We start from the raw sequence: 23,702 nt of genomic DNA, 5'->3' as shown, positions 1-23,702 counted from the left end.
AAATTGCGATAAAACTTCAAAGATTGTTAAATAATTAAGTGTAATTAGATTGAAAATAGTTTCTGCCGATATTACAAGATATATAGAATAATTGTTATTCTAAATACAGTAGTTTTCGTGTATTATTATTATTATTGACAGATACAATTTTCCAAAACGACTTTATTATCTCGATTTCTTACATTTACTAATTTTAAGTTACTAATTTACTGTAAATGTTACGACATTAACAGAAATTAAAATAAATATGCAATAAGTAAAATTGTTCAAGGAAGCAAAGTATTATTTTCAAAGAATGCTTGCAAATTCTGGAGTTGCTTTTCCTTGAAGTTAATGTAATACTATAATTTCCAAATACTTTGTATTAAATTGTAGGTTAGGTTAAACCCTTATAGCATAAAAGGCTGCAGGAAACGTTTAACTGATTTTGAAAAGGATTAGGTTATTGTTTTAAAAGATATGGGCCTTTCGAACCGAAAAATTGCGATAAAACTTAAAAGATTTTTAAATAATTAAGTGTAATTAGATTGAAAATAGTTTCTGCCGATATTACGAGATATATAGAAAAATTGTTATTATAAATACAGTAGTTTTCATGTATTATTATTATTATTGACAGATACAATTTTCCAAAACGACTTTATTATCTCGATTTCTTACATTTACTAATTTTAAGTTACTAATTTAATGTAAATGTTACAACATTAACTGAAATTAAAATAAATATGCAAAAAGTAAAACTGTTCAAGAAAGCAAGGTATTATTTTCAAAGAATGCTGTAAATTCTGGAGTTTCTTTTCCTTGAAGTTAATGTAATACTATAATTTCCAAATACTTTGTATTAAATTGTAGGTTAGGTTAAACCCTTATAGCATAAAAGGCTGCAGGAAACATTTAACTGATTTTGAAAAGGGTTAGGTTATTGTTTTAAAAGATATGGGCCTTTCGAACCGAAAAATTGCGATAAAACTTCAAAGATATTTAAATAATTAAGTGTAATTAGATTGAAAATAGTTTCTGCCGATATTACGAGATATATAGAAAAATTGTTATTCTAAATACAGTAGTTTTCATGTATTATTATTATTATTGACAGATACAATTTTCCAAAACGACTTTATTATCTCGATTTCTTACATTTACTAATTTTAAGTTACTAATTTACTGTAAATGTTACGACATTAACGGAAATTAAAATAAATATGCAATAAGTAAAATTGTTTAAGAAAGCAAAGTATTATTTTCAAAGAATGCTTGCAAATTCTGGAGTTGCTTTTCCTTGAAGTTACTGTATTACTATAATTTCCAAATACTTTGTATTAAATTCTAGGTTAGGTTAAACCCTTATAGCATAACGGTCTGCTTGAAACGTTTAACTGATTTTGAAAAGGGTTAGGCTATTGTTTTAAAAGATATGGGCCTTTCGAATTGAAAAATTGCGATAAAACTTCAAAGATTTTAAAATAATTAAGTGCAAACTACTTCAGTATGTTTCGATCGAAGTTCATTATTTACTTCTTTGCATTATACAATTACTTATTTCGAATTTTTCTTTTAAATTATAAAAATCTTAAAATATCAGTGGCGTTGTAGCCATGGCCTGCAGCGTATGCATGTGCGCATGCGTGAATCGAAGAAACATGGTGTCGTAACATGTATCGTCCAGTGAAAATGACATAAAAGGGGCCACTATGTTGCGTGTAACATGATAGATCGATCTTGTTGCAACGAGCGGGTCGCTATGATTACGAGAAAAGGAATGACACAGCGCGTGTGTGTGTGTGCGCTCGATTTAATCGTCCGTCGACGGTGTATTTCCCTCTGGCGTCAATTGCGATCCGGAAATAGTGCAACAGTTTTTTTCTAAAGCGTTCGTATTGGTACGCAACGCGTGATTATTGAAGAAGGACGAGCAAAAAACGGGGGATAAAAACTAGCTGATCGCAAAAACCGCCAAGAATTTCTCCGCCTCGAGAAAAGGGATCACGATGCAGTCCCTCGCGATTGAACGACTAATTTTTTTCTTACAGTGGACGAAACTTCTATAAAATTATTACTATATACTATTAAAATATTACTAGACAGTTAAAAGTCGTGTTATTATATCCGAATTACTAGAATATTATTAGATACTACTAAAATATTACTAGACATTTAGAAGTCGTGTTATTATATTCGAATTACTGGAATATTACTGGATACTACTAAAATATTACTAGACAGTTAAAAGTCGTATTATTATATCCGAATTACTGGAATATTACTGGATACTACTAAAATATTACTAGACAGTTAAAAGTCGTGTTATTATATCCGAGTGAAGTGTTTAATACTGTAACCAGACGTTAATTACCACAGAATTAATGGTAGCTTAATTGTACCAATAAGAATGCAAGCATTAAGTCAGGCAGTCTTATGTGTGTTTTACTAGTAGTATATACACATATAAATAACTCCACTTGTCACTATATTTTTAGACAATTTGTGTTGTTGACATTTTAGTGCAAAAAATATTTCAGACAAAAGTTTATCAGATATTGGCGAATCACATATTCACGTACATTAAATCTCAAAAAATATTTTTCGAGATCGAATAAATTGCAATAAACATCGATCTTATTGGTCATGTATTATTTCAATTAAATTTTGTCCATTAAATAAAAATGGCTGAGGAGTAATAATTTCAAACAAGGGCGTACCAACTTAAAAAGTGTGCTAGGGTCACACAATCGTCAAAACGACGTGCGTTTCTATGTTCTTCCTTGTTTTGTGTTGTTATATTGGAATACAATGTTGGCACCACTGTTGTGGTATTGGAATACAATGTTGGCACCACTGTTGTTATATTGGAATACAATGTTGGTACCACTGTTGTTACATTGAACACAATGTTGGTACCACTGTTGTTATATTGGAATACAATGTTGGTACCACTGTTATATTGGAATACAATGTTGGCAACGCTGTTGTTGTATTGCAATACAATGTTGGCACCACTGTTGTTACATTGAACACAATGTTGGCACCACTGTTGTTATATTAGAATACAATGTTGGCAACAATGTTGTTATATTGAAATACAATGTTGGCAACACTGTTGTTGTATTGGAATACAATATTGGGAACACTGTTGTTGTATTGGAATACAATATTGGCAACACTGTTGTTGTATTGGAATACAATATTGGCAACACTGTTGTTGTATTGGAATACAATATTGGCAACACTGTTGTTATATTGGAATACAATGTTGGCACCACTGTTGTTATATTGCAATACAATGTTAGTACCACTGTTATTATATTGGAATACAATGTTGGCACCACTGTTGTTATATTGGAATACAATGTTGGTACCACTGTTGTTACATTGAACACAATGTTGGTACCACTGTTATATTGGAATACAATGTTGGCAACGCTGTTGTTATATTGGAATACAATGTTGGCAACGCTGTTGTTGTATTGCAATACAATGTTGGCAACGCTGTTGTTGTATTGCAATACAATGTTGGCAACACTGTTGTTATATTGGAATACAATGTTGGCACCACTGTTGTTATATTGCAATACAATGTTGGCACCACTGTTGTTACATTGAACACAATGTTGGTACCACTGTTGTTACATTGAACACAATGTTGGCAACACTGTTGTTGTATTGAAATACAATGTTGGCACCACTGTTGTTATATTGAAATACAATGTTGGCACCACTGTTGTTATATTGCAATACAATGTTGGCACCACTGTTGTTACATTGAACACAATGTTGGCACCACTGTTGTTATATTGGAATACAATGTTGGCACCACTGTTGTTGTATTGGAATACAATGTTGGCACCACTGTTGTTGTATTGGAATACAATATTGGCAACACTGTTGTTGTATTGGAATACAATGTTGGTACCACTGTTATATTAGAATACAATGTTGGCAACACTGTTGTTATATTGAAATACAATGTTGGCACCACTGTTGTTATATTGCAATACAATGTTGGCACCACTGTTGTTATATTGCAATACAATGTTGGCACCACTGTTGTTATATTGGAATACAATGTTGGTACCACTGTTGTTATATTGGAATACAATGTTGGTACCACTGTTGTTATATTGGAATACAGTATTGGTATCACTTGTAAGAGTGTCAATTTTGGCAGTACTGTTACAAACTGTGTAAAAAAGTACGTTGTGATAAATTGATAACCAAAAACGTGTCTGAGCCCTGTGTGAAATCCTTCTACGTCCATGTATGTAAATACCGAGTGCATATTCTAAACTATCATTTTGCAATTGAAAACAATGAAGACAGACAAAATCGGCGTTCCTATGTCTGCCTTGGTTGTTTTCAATTGTAAGACAAGGAAAAACTGAAAAACTCGCGTGACCTTGGTCTTACGCAGCATTCCTCGATCATTTCGTAAAAAAACTCACGGAGAATGCCTATATTTATCCGTCTATTTTACTGGAAGTCCCCTTGCTCAGTCGTGTCTACAGCGGCGCCAAATGAACCACATCGGGCATGCATCGTCGATCGTTAACATTCAACGCGTTGTTCGATTATACCTGCGCTGCACCGCGTTGCACTGTATTACGCTGCATGTATTGCATCGTGTTGCATCGACGCTACAGCATTACGCATTCTCGAGAACGCGGGTGCATGCACCGCGAGCGATCGGGCGCCACCTTTCGATCCACAAATAACCATCGAGAGCTCTTTGATACATGAAAATCAACATTAAAATTAAGTTTTAATGACCATAACCTTGTTAACACGTTAACTGATTATAGTCATACATCTTCCTCAACATTTGTCCTTGACATAGAAATATTCGATAATTCAATGGTTTTGTTATTTTACAATAGTTTAAATTAATGTTATTTACAATTTTAGAAGGTTCAGGGTCTTCGCGTTGTAAACATGGATGTGTTCTTTAAAGTCTGTTACCAAGTCTTCTCCGTTGCCATCATGAGGCGATCAGATGCTATAAAAGCAAATTCTACTGTATTTTCTCCTCTCGTTGGTGGTTGTACAAATTGCACGGTCTGCAGCGTTCTCCCCTTTTCGCATCATTTAAATTCCAGAGCCTTCTTATAATAATAACAGTACTTTGTTATGTGTAATTTCTTTGACTTAAACTACTCTTTCTTCCTGCATGATTATCTTTATGTTTTATTTTCACTATTCCTTGTTGCATTGTTTTTATAAAGGCAATACTCAAATTATCTTCCAATAAAGTTTCAATGGCTGTTATTACTCCATGATGATGAAAGGGTTAACAATAGATGTGGTATTATGTATATTTCATTTAGTTTTGCACCTGATCCCACCAGTTTGGCAAGTAAATCATCGAACACTGTAAAGTGTTTCATTAAAGACACGACGCCTTGTAATTTTAAACATAACAGACTCTTTCGCAAAATTAATTGTGCGATAAGACTTCTTCTTTTGTATATACTGTCTAAATTTATTAAAATATCTCTCACAATCTTCTCCAGTGTTATTTATAAAGCTTGAGAGAGATTCTGTTGAATATTGACCCTTTACTATTCCCAATCTGCTCAGCTTTTTTCTGTTATATCGAGTGGAGTTTTTCCGTCCACATCCTTTATATTTAACTTGGCACAAATTCTGAAATTCCAGATATTATATCGTTTTCTACAACTATATTGTTTGTTTATACTTTAGTTTGCATAGTCTAAGAGATTTGTACTGTCACATATACGACACTTCCAGTTATTTTATTCTATACATGCTTAATACGTAGCGTTAACTGGGTCCATACCCTACTTATTTTGTTACGGGGAAAAGAATTGTAACGCACTTAATATTTTTAGCAAAAATCTTTATTCACAGAGAAAGGTATATGTATACATCTTCAGCGAATGAATTTTCTTGAGCAACTGGCTTCCACTTTCCTAAAAAAAGATTAATTTTTGTAAATGAACTTCTTGTTGGGCTTATGTTAATTTAACAGGTGTAGTTACCGAAATGGTCGTTTATTCGAGATCGTAAGTCGCGTTTCGCATACCGTGTGATGCAAATGCATGACGTAACGTTCCAGGCGCCTCTTCTGATGAATTGGAGGCGCTTTATTTACCGGATAAAGGCGCCTCCTTCGAGTTAAAGGCGCCTCTGTTCCAGACTGTTCTCAGTGAATCATTTCTCAAGTGCATAGAGAGGCTTTCGATCGGGAAATTGTCTATTAACTTGTGCACCGAGTCATCTAGTCTGAAGAACAAGTTGATGCTTTTAGAGTAGATCAGCATTTGGCAAAAGCTATACAGGGTGTTTGGCGACCCCTGAGAAAAATTTTAATGGGAGATTCTAGAGGCCAAGATAAGAATATCAATTTCTTGACTGAGGCTTCGTTAAAAAGTTATTAATAAATTAAATTAAAAATTTCAAATTGTTCTGGAAAAATTATTTTTGGATGCGGGGCTCAATTACGATTATTTTTTATGAATACACGTACCCTTGAAATTTTACCCACTTTTGAGAAAAAAATCGAGTAGTTACTGTTGAATGTAAAATGTCGAGTAGTTAATTTTATAGCGAAAAAAAAAATTTCATATCGTTCTGGAAAAATTATTTTCGGTTGCGGGGGTCAATTACAATCATTTTTGGTCCTTAGACATACCCACGAAATCCTACCCACTTTTGAGAAAAAAATTCGAGAATGTGTGAAATTTTTCGACGAAATTAAAAAATTTCATATCATTATAAAAAAATTATTTTCGATTGCAGAGGTCAATTACAATCATTTTTGATCATTTGACATAACCTCGAAATCCTACCCACTTTTGAGAAAAAAATTCGAGTATGTACTGAAATTTTTAGACGAAATTAAAGAATTTCAAATCACATTAAAAGAATTATATTTAGTTACAGGGGTCAATTGCAAGCATTTTTGGTGAATAGACATACCCCTGAAATCCTACCCACTTTCGAGAAAAAAATTCTTTACCGAAAATCTAATGTGAGGCTAGAAATGCTTCTCTGAAATTTCATGCGAATCTTTAAAATAAACTCCGGAACGTTTTGGGGGATTTTAATTTTTCAAAATGTAAACGAGTATTTTAGTGGAGAATGTGTAGAAATTCTAACAATATTGAAAAAGTCGTTCCTTGACACCGTAAAGTGAGAAAAACCCCCTAAAACTGGTCCAATTTTCAAACGACCATAACTCCTGCAATAGTAAAGGTATCTCATTGAAAATTTTTTCTAAAACAGAGCCCATGGGTATCTACAAAAAAGTATTAGACAACTTTTCTGTAGAGCGTCAAACAAATTTATTAAAACAGAAAAACAAATTTTTAAGAAAAATCGACAGGGTGTAGGTGCCTAAATTTTTCGACGAAAAAAAAAATTCCAAATCGTTCTGGAAAAATTATTTTCGGTTGCGGGGGTCAATTACAATCATTTTTGATCATTAGACATACCCTAGAAATCCTACCTACTTTCGAGGAAAAAATTCTTTACTGAAAATCTAATGTGACACCAGAAATGCTTCCCTAATGCGAATCTTTAAAATGTCATTACCCCTGAGCGGATTGGAGGATTTTTCAAAATGCAGACGAGGCGAATTTTAGTGGAAAATATATAGAATTCCTAAGAATATTGAAAAAGTTCTTCCTTGACCCCGCAAAATAAGAAAAACCCCATGCAGCAGTAGCTGTAGCAGTAGCATTAGCAACAGTAATAGCAGTAGCAATAGCAATAATAATAGCAGTAGCAGAAGCAGTAGTAGCAGCAACAGCAGCAGTAGCAGTAGCAGTAGCAATAACAGTAACAGTAGCAGTAGCAGTAGCGGTAGCAGTAGTATTAGCAATAGTAATAGCAGTAGTTGCAATAGCAATAGTAACAGCTATAGCAATATCAATAGTACTAGCAGTGGCAGCAGCTGCTGCAGTAGTAGTATTAGCAATAGTAATAGCAGTAACAATAGCAATAGCAATAGTAATAACAGTAGCATTGGCAATAGTAATAGCAGAAGTTGCAATAGCAATAGTAATAGCAGTAGCCGTAGCAATAGTAATAGCAATAGCAATATCAATAGTAATAGCAGTGGCAGCAGCTGCTGCAGTAGTAGCATTAGCAATAGTAATAGCAGTAACAATAGCAATAGCAATAGTAACAGCAGTAGCAGTAGCAAGCAGTAGCATTAGCAATAGTAATAGCAGTAGCAGTAGCAAGCAGTAGCATTAGCAATAGTAATAGCAGTAGCAGTAGCAAGCAGTAGCAGTAGCAAGCAGTAGCAGTAGCAATCAGTAGCCTTAGCAATAGTAATAGCAGTAGTTGCAATAGCAATAGTAATAGCAGTGGCAGCAGCTGCTGCAGTAGTAGCACTAGTAATAGTAATAGCAGTAACAATAGCAATAGCAATAGTAATAGCAGTAGCAGTAGCATTAGCAATAGTAATAGCAGTAGTTGCAATAGCAATAGTAATAGCAGTAGCAGTAGCAAGCAGTAGCAGTAGCAAGCAGTAGCAGTAGCAAGCAGTAGCCTTTGCAATAGTAATAGCAGTAGTTGCAATAGCAATAGTAATAGCAGTAGCCGTAGCAATAGTAATAGCAGTAGCAATATCAATAGTAATAGCAGTGGCAGCAGCTGCTGCAGTAGTAGTATTAGCAATAGTAATAGCAGTAACAATAGCAATAGCAATAGTAATAACAGTAGCATTGGCAATAGTAATAGCAGAAGTTGCAATAGCAATAGTAATAGCAGTAGCCGTAGCAATAGTAATAGCAATAGCAATATCAATAGTAATAGCAGTGGCAGCAGCTGCTGCAGTAGTAGCATTAGCAATAGTAATAGCAGTAACAATAGCAATAGCAATAGTAACAGCAGTAGCAGTAGCAAGCAGTAGCATTAGCAATAGTAATAGCAGTAGCAGTAGCAAGCAGTAGCATTAGCAATAGTAATAGCAGTAGCAGTAGCAAGCAGTAGCAGTAGCAAGCAGTAGCAGTAGCAATCAGTAGCCTTAGCAATAGTAATAGCAGTAGTTGCAATAGCAATAGTAATAGCAGTGGCAGCAGCTGCTGCAGTAGTAGCACTAGTAATAGTAATAGCAGTAACAATAGCAATAGCAATAGTAATAGCAGTAGCAGTAGCATTAGCAATAGTAATAGCAGTAGTTGCAATAGCAATAGTAATAGCAGTAGCAGTAGCAAGCAGTAGCAGTAGCAAGCAGTAGCAGTAGCAAGCAGTAGCCTTTGCAATAGTAATAGCAGTAGTTGCAATAGCAATAGTAATAGCAGTAGCCGTAGCAATAGTAATAGCAGTAGCAATATCAATAGTAATAGCAGTGGCAGCAGCTGCTGCAGTAGTAGTATTAGCAATAGTAATAGCAGTAACAATAGCAATAGCAATAGTAATAGCAGTAGCAGTAGCATTAGCAATAGTAATAGCAGTAGTTGCAATAGCAATAGTAATAGCAGTAGCCGTAGCAATAGTAATAGCAATAGCAATATCAATAGTAATAGCAGTAGCAGCAGCTGCTGCAGTAGTAGCACTAGCAATAGTAATAGCAGTAACAATAGCAATAGCAATAGTAATGGCAGTAGCAGTAGCAAGCAGTAGCATTAGCAATAGTAATAGCAGTAGCAGTAGTAAGCAGTAGCATTAGCAATAGTAATAGCAGTAGCAGTAGCAAGCAGTAGCATTAGCAATAGTTATAGCAGTAGTTGCAATAGCAATAGTAGTAGTAGTAGTCATTGCAATAGTAATAGAAATAGCAATAGCAATAGTAATAGCAATAGCAATAGCAATAGTAATAGCAGTAGCCGTAGCAATAGTAATAGCAATAGCAATATCAATAGTAATAGCAGTGGCAGCAGCTGCTGCAGTAGTAGCACTAGCAATAGTAATAGCAGTAACAATAGCAATAGCAATAGTAATGGCAGTAGCATTAGCAATAGTAATAGCAGTTGCAGCAGCTTCTGCAGTAGTAGCAATAGCAATAGTAATGGCAGTAGCATTAGCAATAGTAATAGCAGTAGCAGTAGCAAGCAGTAGCATTAGCAATAGTTATAGCAGTAGTTGCAATAGCAATAGTAGTAGTAGTAGCCATTGCAATAGTAATAGAAATAGCAATAGCAATAGTAATAGCAATAGCAATAGCAATAGTAATAGCAGTAGCCGTAGCAATAGTAATAGCAATAGCAATATCAATAGTAATAGCAGTGGCAGCAGCTGCTGCAGTAGTAGTATTAGCAATAGTAATAGCAGTAACAATAGCAATAGCAATGGTAATAGCAGTAGCATTAGCAATAGTAATAGTAATAGCAGTAGTTGCAATAGCAATAGTAATAGCAGTAGCCGTAGCAATAGTAATAGCAATAGCAATATCAATAGTAATAGCAGTGGCAGCAGCTGCTGCAGTAGTAGCATTAGCAATAGTAATAGCAGTAACAATAGCAATAGCAATAGTAACAGCAGTAGCAGTAGCAAGCAGTAGCATTAGCAATAGTAATAGCAGTAGCAGTAGCAAGCAGTAGCATTAGCAATAGTAATAGCAGTAGCAGTAGCAAGCAGTAGCAGTAGCAAGCAGTAGCAGTAGCAATCAGTAGCCTTGGCAATAGTAATAGCAGTAGTTGCGATAGCAATAGTAATAGCAGTGGCAGCAGCTGCTGCAGTAGTAGCACTAGTAATAGTAATAGCAGTAACAATAGCAATAGCAATAGTAATAGCAGTAGCAGTAGCATTAGCAATAGTAATAGCAGTAGTTGCAATAGCAATAGTAATAGCAGTAGCAGTAGCAAGCAGTAGCAGTAGCAAGCAGTAGCAGTAGCAAGCAGTAGCCTTTGCAATAGTAATAGCAGTAGTTGCAATAGCAATAGTAATAGCAGTAGCCGTAGCAATAGTAATAGCAATAGCAATATCAATAGTAATAGCAGTGGCAGCAGCTGCTGCAGTAGTAGTATTAGCAATAGTAATAGCAGTAACAATAGCAATAGCAATAGTAATAGCAGTAGCAGTAGCATTAGCAATAGTAATAGCAGTAGTTGCAATAGCAATAGTAATAGCAGTAGCCGTAGCAATAGTAATAGCAATAGCAATATCAATAGTAATAGCAGTAGCAGCAGCTGCTGCAGTAGTAGCACTAGCAATAGTAATAGCAGTAACAATAGCAATAGCAATAGTAATGGCAGTAGCAGTAGCAAGCAGTAGCATTAGCAATAGTAATAGCAGTAGCAGTAGTAAGCAGTAGCATTAGCAATAGTAATAGCAGTAGCAGTAGCAAGCAGTAGCATTAGCAATAGTTATAGCAGTAGTTGCAATAGCAATAGTAGTAGTAGTAGTCATTGCAATAGTAATAGAAATAGCAATAGCAATAGTAATAGCAATAGCAATAGCAATAGTAATAGCAGTAGCCGTAGCAATAGTAATAGCAATAGCAATATCAATAGTAATAGCAGTGGCAGCAGCTGCTGCAGTAGTAGCACTAGCAATAGTAATAGCAGTAACAATAGCAATAGCAATAGTAATGGCAGTAGCATTAGCAATAGTAATAGCAGTTGCAGCAGCTTCTGCAGTAGTAGCAATAGCAATAGTAATGGCAGTAGCATTAGCAATAGTAATAGCAGTAGCAGTAGCAAGCAGTAGCATTAGCAATAGTTATAGCAGTAGTTGCAATAGCAATAGTAGTAGTAGTAGCCATTGCAATAGTAATAGAAATAGCAATAGCAATAGTAATAGCAATAGCAATAGCAATAGTAATAGCAGTAGCCGTAGCAATAGTAATAGCAATAGCAATATCAATAGTAATAGCAGTGGCAGCAGCTGCTGCAGTAGTAGTATTAGCAATAGTAATAGCAGTAACAATAGCAATAGCAATGGTAATAGCAGTAGCATTAGCAATAGTAATAGTAATAGCAGTAGTTGCAATAGCAATAGTAATAGCAGTAGCCGTAGCAATAGTAATAGCAATAGCAATATCAATAGTAATAGCAGTGGCAGCAGCTGCTGCAGTAGTAGCATTAGCAATAGTAATAGCAGTAACAATAGCAATAGCAATAGTAACAGCAGTAGCAGTAGCAAGCAGTAGCATTAGCAATAGTAATAGCAGTAGCAGTAGCAAGCAGTAGCATTAGCAATAGTAATAGCAGTAGCAGTAGCAAGCAGTAGCAGTAGCAAGCAGTAGCAGTAGCAATCAGTAGCCTTGGCAATAGTAATAGCAGTAGTTGCGATAGCAATAGTAATAGCAGTGGCAGCAGCTGCTGCAGTAGTAGCACTAGTAATAGTAATAGCAGTAACAATAGCAATAGCAATAGTAATAGCAGTAGCAGTAGCATTAGCAATAGTAATAGCAGTAGTTGCAATAGCAATAGTAATAGCAGTAGCAGTAGCAAGCAGTAGCAGTAGCAAGCAGTAGCAGTAGCAAGCAGTAGCCTTTGCAATAGTAATAGCAGTAGTTGCAATAGCAATAGTAATAGCAGTAGCCGTAGCAATAGTAATAGCAATAGCAATATCAATAGTAATAGCAGTGGCAGCAGCTGCTGCAGTAGTAGTATTAGCAATAGTAATAGCAGTAACAATAGCAATAGCAATAGTAATAGCAGTAGCAGTAGCATTAGCAATAGTAATAGCAGTAGTTGCAATAGCAATAGTAATAGCAGTAGCCGTAGCAATAGTAATAGCAATAGCAATATCAATAGTAATAGCAGTAGCAGCAGCTGCTGCAGTAGTAGCACTAGCAATAGTAATAGCAGTAACAATAGCAATAGCAATAGTAATGGCAGTAGCAGTAGCAAGCAGTAGCATTAGCAATAGTAATAGCAGTAGCAGTAGTAAGCAGTAGCATTAGCAATAGTAATAGCAGTAGCAGTAGCAAGCAGTAGCATTAGCAATAGTTATAGCAGTAGTTGCAATAGCAATAGTAGTAGTAGTAGCCATTGCAATAGTAATAGAAATAGCAATAGCAATAGTAATAGCAATAGCAATAGCAATAGTAATAGCAGTAGCCGTAGCAATAGTAATAGCAATAGCAATATCAATAGTAATAGCAGTGGCAGCAGCTGCTGCAGTAGTAGCACTAGCAATAGTAATAGCAGTAACAATAGCAATAGCAATAGTAATGGCAGTAGCATTAGCAATAGTAATAGCAGTTGCAGCAGCTTCTGCAGTAGTAGCATTAGCAATAGTAATAGCAGTAACAATAGCAATAGCAATAGTAATAGCAGTAGCAGTACCAAGCAGTAGCATTTGCAATAGTAATAGCAATAGCAGTAGCAGTAGCAGGCAGTAGCATTAGCAATAGTAATAGCAGTAGCAATAGCAATAGTAATAGCAGTTGCAGCAGCAATAATAGCAGCAGTAGTAGCAGTAGCAGCAGTAGCAATAGCAATAGTTATAGCAGTAGTTGCAATAGCAATAGTAGTAGCAGTAGCCATTGCAATAGTAATAGAAATAGCAGTAGCAATAATAAAAGCAATAGTAATAGCAATAGCAATAGCAATAGTAATAGTAATAGCAGTTGCAGGAGCAATAATAGCAGTAGAAATAACAGCAGCAGTAGCAGTAGCAATAACAGTAGAAATAACAGTAGCAGTAGCAGTTGCAGCAATAGCATTAGGAACATCAATGACAAAAACATAGCAATAACAATAGCAACAACAATACCAATAACAAAGACAACAAACATAAGTAAACAACACCGATAACGACAACGACAACAACAATGTTTTCAAAAGCATTCTTCACTATCTTTTAAATCAGAAACTATGATTACATTACAAAATAAACATGCAAGTTTCACGTAATTAATTTGTTAGAAGAAATACATTTTTCTTAGGCATATCATTGGCCTAAATGGCAACGTCTTCTTTATTAAAGGATACGATAATCATGATCGTATTAATACAATTTAGGAATCATGATACCTCGAAGAAAATGTCCTTTTAACCTATAAATTTTATTCTTAACCAATGAATTGCTTACAAGTTACGATTGCAGAGAAACTTAGAAGCAGAGAGGAAAATACTTTTTCATGGACAGTATTTTATCGATACTCGAATGTTCTTTCGAATGTGCATACCATTTCGAATGTTGGAACACGACCGCCAAGTATGGGCAAGAAATGAGATCCGCAGACGCGCGTGAGAGGTCACGAAAGATAGCATAATGCACTGACGAACTTCTCGGAACACCGAACGATGTTGATGGTTTCAAGGAAAATCGCGAAAGAATTAGTCATACCGCGAAACGTCCGGCCGGTTTTAATTTTAATCCTTTTTGTTGCTGGCTCTGCTCGTAGAGGAGTCGTCGTATTCTTCTAATGAATGAAAAGTGAGCATTTATAACGTCGTATCGACCGGTCGATCACGCTGGAGGTATTTATAAAGTGATTCATGAACGTTACTCATCTCGATAAGAACATACATATTTCTCGTAATATATGAAGTTTGACATTCAGTCGTTTAATGAAATGCGTCCAATCCTAATTATGTGTCTGCTTTCATTGTTGATTGGCGAAGAAATTGAACAATTTTTTTATGACATTTTTTTTTGGATCGGATAATACATGATATAATAATCGAGATTTTATTAATGACGGTTCCACGAAAGGTGTACAATCCCAATTATATGTAATTTTTGATTATTAATCGGCGAAGAAATTGAACACTTTTAATATGTGACATTTTTTTTTGGATCGGATAATACATGATATAATTACCGAGATTTTATTAATGACTGTTCCACGAAAGGTGTACAATCCCAATTATATGTAATTTTTCATTATTAATCGGCGAAGAAATTGAACGCTTTTAAAATGTGACACCTTCTTTTGGATCGGATAATATATGATATAATTATCGAGGTTTCATTAACAACGATTCCACGAAAGGTGTACAATCCCAATTATATGTAATTTTTGATTATTAATCAGCGAAGAAATTGAACGCTTTTAAAATGTGACACCTTCTTTTGGATCGGATAATACATGATATAAATATCGAGATTTTATTAACGACGGTCCCACGAAAGATGTACAATCCTAATTATATGTAATTTTTCATTATTAAACGGCGAAGAAATTGAACGCTTTTAAAATGTGACACCTTCTTTTGGATCGGATAATATATGATATAATTATCGAGGTTTCATTAACAACGATTCCACGAAAGATGTACAATCCCAATTATATGTAATTTTTGATTATTAAACGGCGAAGAAATTGAACACTTTTAATATGTGACATTTTTTTTTGTATCGGATAATACATGATATAATTATCGAGATTTTATTAATGACGGTTCCACGAAAGGTGTACAATCCCAATTATATGTAATTTTTCATTATTAATCGGCGAAGAAATTGAACGCTTTTAAAATGTGACACCTTCTTTTGGATCGGATAATATATGATATAATTATCGAGGTTTCATTAACAATGATTCCACGAAAGATGTACAATCCCAATTATATGTAATTTTTGATTATTAATCAGCGAAGAAATTGAACAATTTTTTTATGTGACATTTTTGTTTGGATCGGATAATACATGATATAATTATCGAGGTTTTATTAACGGCGATTCTGCGAAATACGTAAAACCTTAATTATGTGTCTATTTTCATTGTTGATTGGCGAAGAAATTTTTTTTGGATCGGATAATACATGATATAAATATCGAGATTTTATTAACGACGGTCCCACGAAAGATGTACAATCCTAATTATATGTTACTTTTCATTCTTTATCGGCGAAGAAATTGAACAGTTTTTATATGTGACATTTTTTTTTGGACCGGATAATACATGATATAAATATCGAGGTTTTATTAACGACGGTCCCACGAAAGATGTACAATCCCAATTATATGTAACTTTTCATTGTTGATCGGCGAAGAAATTGAACAATTTTTTTGTGACATTTTTTTTTGGATCGGATAATACATGATATAAATATGGAGCTTTTATTAACGGCGATTCTGCGAAATACGTACAACCTTAATTATGAGTCTCTTTTTCTTGATAACCAGCGAAGAAATTGAACAAAATTTTAAATGGCATTTTTTTTGGATCGGATAATACGTGATATAATTATCGAGGTTTTATTAATGACGGTTCCACGAAAGATGTACAATACTAATTATATGTTGCTTTTCATTCTTTATCGGCGAAGAAATTGAACAGTTTTTATATGTGACATTTTTTTTTGGATCGGATAATACATGATATAAATATCGAGGTTTTATTAACGACGGTTCCACTAAAGATATACAATCCCAATTACGTGTCTCCTTTAATTCTAGATCAGCGAAGAAATTGAACAATTTTTTTGTGACATTTTTTTTTTTGGATCGGATAATACATGACATATAAATATCGAGGTTTTATTAACGGCGATTCTGCGAAATACGCACAGCCCTAATTATGTATCTGTTTTCATTGTTGATCGCCGAACAAAATTCATTTCGAAAGGTCAGTCCTTTCCTAATAAAACTGAAAAAAAACATCCCAATACGACAAATAGTTTCCAAGATAAAAATTACTAAGTACAACCAATTTTTACAGAAGTCGTAAACTTTACAGGTCTGTATTTCTTAAATAAATTCGAAACCAGCAAAATGATGACTTAAACTACCCCTAATATCGTATGCTCTACATCATATTCAATTTTAAACAAAGTCCCAGACGTCTAGAAAAAAAGTGACTTTGACACGAAATTTTCATAATCCGACAAACCAAACGGAATCTTCAATAATTAATATAAAAATATCTAATTTAAGGAATGATCCTCATACTATAAATTATATGAATAGTCTGTAATACTTATTTCAAAGTGAATATTAATTTTTCTTTTCTTACTCATTGCTGTTTGTGAGTTTTTAAAATATAATTCTCGATTCTCGATTATGAAAGATCGATTCCTAATTTAAAAAAAAATCGATTCCTGCCAAAATCGAATATCCAAGAATCGATTCGATCAAATCGAAAATCGCATTAAAAAGATCGATTTTCCGGAAAATCGATTCCGAGTCGAACGCTCCTAGCGCCGCGTGTAACGCGTCGAAAACGATATTTCGTTCGATTTAAATTCGCGGCTTTGGAATGCTCAGTATTTCTTGGGTTGTTGTATAGATGGTGTGGGTTGTGTGTTTTAGGAGGAGTGCAGAAAAAGGATAGCCGAGTGCACGATGAGTGACGGCGCAAGCACACCGGTATGTGGGAGTGACGGTGTTACGTATTCGAGTCAGTGTCAGGTCATCTCGAAGCAGTGTCAAGGCATGTCTATTCTTATCAAACACACTGGCCCTTGTCCAGGTAGGGTGATACATTCTACTCACAGTAATGTTAGAATTCTTTACCATACTGACAGTTTAATTATATCGAAATAGTTTTATATTTATAGATCGGACATCTTGTCATATATTCATGTAAATATGTTCTATTGCTATATTTATTCTTACCGGCATTTTTCGAACTATGTTTCGCGCCATCTGTACGAGCATTCCACGAAAAGTTAATACTATGAAGGCATAAAATCAAATAAATAAATTCGTGTTGTACAACGGTTTTTTGTTATTACAAGTTTTTAACTTGTTTGTTTGTTTCGATTATTGATATACTGGTATAGGTTAATAACACTAGTCAATAGTAAATATTTATCACTTTCAGTCTCTGTTATGACGAATTACGAAAATGAAAGTTTAAATATTGGCGCCAAACAGGATCATTCTTGTCGATTTTTAGAACTAGAATTTGATGTAGAATTTTAGCAGATTATTACTAGAAACACAAACGACACTAAGCAGACTTAAACTTATACAAATATAGTATTTTCAACTGCATTAATATTAGTAATATTGATTTGAATAAATTAACGATTTTATAATTTGTGATAGGTTAAGAAAGTCAACTATATCTAAGAAATTAAAAAAATATTCTAACTAGGGGAATTTCTTAACTAGGACAAAAACTTTTCCCTAGTCGCGTGGGACACTCAGTACATACATAAATGGGAATGGACAGAATAGAATCTGTTTAAAATTTGTTGACCAGTGTAATCGAGTAGACCATGGAATACTAAACTGTTAGCCAATATTATAAGTTTAGTTTTCACAAAATTACGTAAGAATACGAGAAAAATGAAGTAATGGGACAAAATTTGGCAATATTTACGTAAATACTGAATTGTTACCCTTTTCAAGAAAAATGTTTCTAGAGTAGGGCAAATATAATTGCTCGAGTTTTAGTTTGAGGTTAGTTTCCATTACTTTTGCAACTTTGATTTTTTAACACTCAATGATAGATAAATTTTGCTCTTGTTTTTAGTAAATTTGATTGAACTTGGATAAAACTTAATAAAAATAACTTTATTTCTTTTGAAAATTTGTTTCTTGCAATACCAGTTGCTTCACGAAGTATAAAACTGTAGGTGTTTGAGTTTTACTTTGAGGTTAGTTTCTCAATGTAGATAAATTTTAACTCAGACCTAGTAATTATCAAATATAATTTCTCGAGTTTTAGTTTGTGGTTAGTTTCCATTACTTTTGAAACTTTGATTTTGTATGACTCAATGGTAGATAAATCTTGCTATTATTTTTAGTAAATTTGATTGAACTTGGGTAGAGCTTGATAAAAATAACTTTATTTCTTGTTAAAATTTGTTTCTTACAATACCAGTTGCTTCACGAAGTATAAAACTGTAGGTGTTTGAGTTTTAGTTTGAGGTTAGTTTCTCAATGTAGATAAATTTTAACTCAGACCTAATAATTATCAAATATAATTGCTCGAGTTTTAGTTTGAGGTTAGTTTCCATTACTTTTGAAACTTTGGTTATTTTAACACTCGATGTAGATAAATTTTGCCCTTGTTTTTAGTAAATTTGATTGAACTTGGATAAAGCTTAATAAAAATAACTTTATTTCTTGTTAAAATTTGTTTCTTGCAATACCAGTTGTTTCACGAAGTATAAAATTGTAAATGTTCGAAATTTAGTTAGTGGTTTGTTTCTCAATGTAGATAAATTTTAACTCAGACCTAATAATTATCAAATATAATTGCTCGAGTTTTAGTTTGAGGTTAGTTTCCATTACTTTTGAAACTTTGGTTATTTTAATACTCGATGTAGATAAATTTTGCTCTTGTTTTTAGTAAATTTGATTGAACTTGGATAAAGCTTAATAAAAATAACTTTATTTCTTGTTAAAATTTGTTTCTTGCAATACCAGTTGCTTCACGAAGTATAAAACTGTAGGTGTTTGAGTTTTAATTTGAGGTTAGTTGCTCAATGTAAATAAATTTTAACTCAGACCTAATAATTATCAAATATAATTGCTCGAGTTTTAGTTTGAGGTTAGTTTCCATTACTTTTGAAACTTAAATTTTTTAACACTCAATGTAGATAAATTTTACTCTTGTTTTTAGTAAATTTGATTGAACTTGGATAAAACTTAATAAAAATAACTTTATTTCTTGTTAAAATTTGTTTCTTGCAATACCAGTTGTTTCACGAAGTATAAAACTGTAGGTGTTTGAGTTTTAGTTTGAGGTTAGTTTCTCAATGTAGATAAATTTTAACTCAGACCTAGTAATTATCAAATATAATTTCTCGAGTTTTAGTTTGTGGTTAGTTTCCATTACTTTTGAAACTTTGATTTTTTAACACTCAATGTAGATAAATTTTACTCTGGTTTTTAATAAATTTGATTGAACTTGGGTAAAGCTTGATAAAAATAACTTTATTTCTTGTTAAAATTTGTTTCTTGCAATACCTATTGCTTCACGAAGTATAAAACTGTAGGTGTTCGAAATTTAGTTTGAGGTTAGTTTCTCAATGTAGATAAATTTTAACCCAGTCCTAATAATTATCAAATATAATTGCTCGAGTTTTAGTTTGAGGTTAGTTTCCATTACTTTTGAAACTTTGATTTTTTAACACTCAATGTAAATAAATTTTACTCTTGTTTTTAGTAAATTTGATTGAACTTGGATAAAGCTTGATAAAAATAACCTTATTTCTTGTTAAAATTTGTTTCTTGCAATACCAGTTGCTTCACGAAGTATAAAACTGTAGGTGTTTGAGTTTTAATTTGAAGTTAGTTTCTCAATGTAGATAAATTTTAACTCAAACCTAGTAATTATCAAATATAATTTCTCGAGTTTTAGTTTGAGGTTAGTTTCCATTACTTTTGAAACTTTGATTTTTTAACACTCAATGGTAGATAAATCTTGCTATTATTTTTAGTAAATTTGATTGAACTTGGATAAAGCTTAATAAAAATAACCTTATTTTCTGTTAAAATTTGTTTCTTGCAATACCAGTTGATTTACCAAGTTCAAAACTGTAGGTGTTTGAGTTTTACTTTGAGGTTAGTTTCTCAATGTAGATAAATTTTAACTCAGACCTAATAATTATCAAATATAATTGCTCGAGTTTTAGTTTGAGGTTAGTTTCCATTACTTTTGAAACTTTGATTTTGTATGACTCAATGGTAGATAAATCTTGCTATTATTTTTAGTAAATTTGATTGAACTTGGGTAGAGCTTGATAAAAATAACTTTATTTCTTGTTAAAATTTGTTTCTTACAATACCAGTTGCTTCACGAAGTATAAAACTGTAGGTGTTTGAGTTTTAGTTTGAGGTTAGTTTCTCAATGTAGATAAATTTTAACTCAGACCTAATAATTATCAAATATAATTGCTCGAGTTTTAGTTTGAGGTTAGTTTCCATTACTTCTGAAACTTTGATTTTGTATGACTCAATGGTAGATAAATCTTGCTATTATTTTTAGTAAATTTGATTGAACTTGGATAGAGCTTAATAAAAATAACCTTATTTTCTGTTAAAATTTGTTTCTTGCAATACCAATTACTTCACCAAGTACAAAACTGTAGATGTTCGAAATTTAGTTTGAGGTTAGTTTCCATTACTTCTGAAACATTGATTCTCTAACTCGGACCTAATAATAATTTGAAACAATTTTCATAGTAATTAATTTCAAAATAAATATTTTGTGTAATCGAATTTACACTCTTCTCCATCCTGCAAACAGCATTTTTCTTAAAAAGGTTAACAAGTCATTCTTTACGTAAATATTGCAAATTTATTTTCTCAGAAATTTATCATTCCTTAATTTTTCCATAACATTGCAAAAGAGAAAAAATAGTTCTATCACAGTGAACGAGACAAAAATGAAGTGAGCTTACAGTATTGGCTATTAGTCTTCCGGAACTACAATTTCTCATGAATTTAAAAGCATCGTTATCGATTCGAGTATAACGAGCTTTATTCGTAAAATGATAATTCGGTAAATGAGGTATGTCGATAAAAATGGTGACGACTAACGAGGAACAACGTCGTTGAACCTGTCCATCCAGAGACACCTGCGTGTTTCTCCGCAAGACTGACCGCCAGGACGGGCGCGCGACCAGTCTGTCGTTCCGATGGCACTTACGCGCCGGTGCAATGTCACGAGGAAACCGGGTACTGTTGGTGCGTGACACCGCAGGGTAGACCGCTGCCCGACACCTCGGTAAGACACCAAAGACCAAGATGTTTGAAACCTGGTCCCAGATCTGCTGCTTCCACCAGGAGCGGCCAAAGGAGGCGCTCGCCGAGCTGGAAGCAGCGAAGGCAGTACAGCAGTAAGCATAGGAACACCTGCGATCGCGCGGAGAAGTCGAAATTTAACGGGAACCTAATCGAGAATTTCAAGATCGAGTACAGGCGGACCAACATCTCCACCGACGGTGAGGGCACTCCGAAACATTAACCACAGACGAGATACACGAGTAGACCTTACATCCAATGTGTTTTTTCGGGCCACATTTCTTACCATTACCATTTTCGTGTCACTCGCAACGTTACCGACAGGTTGAGAAATGAACACAAGAGGAAGTGAGACAGAAAATGGAATTAGAGTGTTTTTTAACGGAATGAAAGCTATACGATCTAGAATTGAGCATCAATCGATTATTTCCTTGGAAATATAAGATCATTAAATATGGCCTTGCTTTTGGAAAAGAATTTTTTTCTCGAAAATGCGTAGGATTTCGGGGTTATGTGTATTCACACAAAATGGCTATAATTGACCTCAGCAACCAAAAATAATTTTTTTAGAATCGTTTGAAATTTTTTAAATTTTTCGAAAAATTTCCTGGCTACTCGAATCTTTTTCTCGAAAGTGGGTAGGATTTCGGGGTTATGTCTATTCACCAAAAATGATTGCAATTGACTCCAGTAACCAAATTTAATTTTTTCAGAATGATTTGATATTTTTTAATTTTATGTCGATTTTTATTAAAAACTTGTTCGATCACTATAAATCCATGAGGTGTAAGGTCTACTTGTATATCTCGTTTATACTGTAACCGAAACAGTACACTAACTTCTTTTCTATTTTTACAAGCTTTTAATAGTAATATAATTTTGATAATAGTAGATAATGGTAGGAAATTTATAGGTTATGTTCCTACGGGTTTCAACACGTTCGTGGGCAGTAAAAATTTTAATGAGTTGCAAAAATTATAATTTATGTCAAGTGTTGCAATTCTACTTAATTTACGCAATGTACTAATTAAAAGAAATTTTTAAATACTCAAAGAGAAAGTAAAATGAAAATAGTCAATGAATAGTTAGCCATTACATTCAAATGCATAATAATTTCAAAAAAATAGAAACTATGTAGAATTGAATGCATGATAATGTGACTTATAAATTTCAATATTCTGGAATTTTTATTGCGATGCAAAATGACATGAATGCTAAAGAAATTTTTAAATACACAAAGAGAAAGTAAAATGAAAATAGTCGATAAACCAGTTAGCCATTACATTCAATTGCATAATACTTTCAAAAATAAAAACTATGTAGAATTGAATGCATGATAATGTGACTTATAAATTTCAATATTATGGAATTTTTATTGTGATGCAAAATGACATGAATGCTAAAGAAATTTTTAAATACACAAAGAGAATGTAAAATGGAAATAGTCAATGAATAGTTAGCCATTACATTCATATGATTAATAATTTCAAAAATAAAAACTACGTAGAATTGAATGCATGATAATGTGACTTCTAAATTTCAATATTATGGAATTTTTATTGTAATGCAAAATGACATGAATTGTAAAGAAATTTTTAAATACTCAAAGAGAAAGTAAAATGAAAATACTCAATGAACCAGTCAGCCACTACATTTATATACATAATAATTTCAAAAAATAAAAACTATGTAGAACTGAATGCACGATAATGTGACTTATAAATTTCAATATTATGGAATTTTTATTGTAATGCAAAATGACATGAATGCTAAAGAAATTTTTAAATACTCAAAGAGAAAGTAAAATGAAAATACTCAATGAACCAGTCAGCCACTACATTTATATACATAATAATTTCAAAAAATAAAAACTATGTAGAACTGAATGCACGATAATGTGACTTATAAATTTCAATATTATGGATTTTTTATTGCAATGTAAAATGACATGAATGTTAAAGAAATTTTTAAATACACAAAGAGAAAGTAAAATGAAAATACTCAATGAACCAGTCAGCCACTACATTTATATACATAATAATTTCAAAAAATAAAAACTATGTAGAACTGAATGCACGATAATGTGACTTATAAATTTCAATATTATGGATTTTTTATTGCAATGTAAAATGACATGAATGTTAAAGAAATTTTTAAATACACAAAGAGAAAGTAAAATGAAAATAGTCAATGAA

General features: G+C 33.1%; 1 protein-coding gene across 3 annotated transcripts in view; it reads left to right on the top strand.

The window, feature by feature from the left end:
- The window catches only part of LOC143349120 (SPARC-related modular calcium-binding protein 2-like), a 142,306-nt gene that overhangs the window by 88,662 nt on the left and 29,942 nt on the right, over positions 1–23,702 (top strand). For all 3 annotated transcript variants that reach the window (XM_076780092.1, XM_076780093.1, XM_076780094.1), the window contains exons 2-3: positions 17,116–17,275; positions 21,336–21,707. In XM_076780092.1, coding sequence (XP_076636207.1) covers positions 17,116–17,275; positions 21,336–21,707 — 532 coding nt within the window. The remainder of the gene's footprint in view (positions 1–17,115; positions 17,276–21,335; positions 21,708–23,702) is intronic.

Source organism: Colletes latitarsis, chromosome 12 (assembly GCF_051014445.1).
Source record: "Colletes latitarsis isolate SP2378_abdomen chromosome 12, iyColLati1, whole genome shotgun sequence".
NCBI lineage: Eukaryota > Metazoa > Arthropoda > Insecta > Hymenoptera > Colletidae > Colletes > Colletes latitarsis.
Note: the sequence above shows the minus strand (reverse complement) of the source record. Positions and strands in the feature narration are given on the sequence as shown.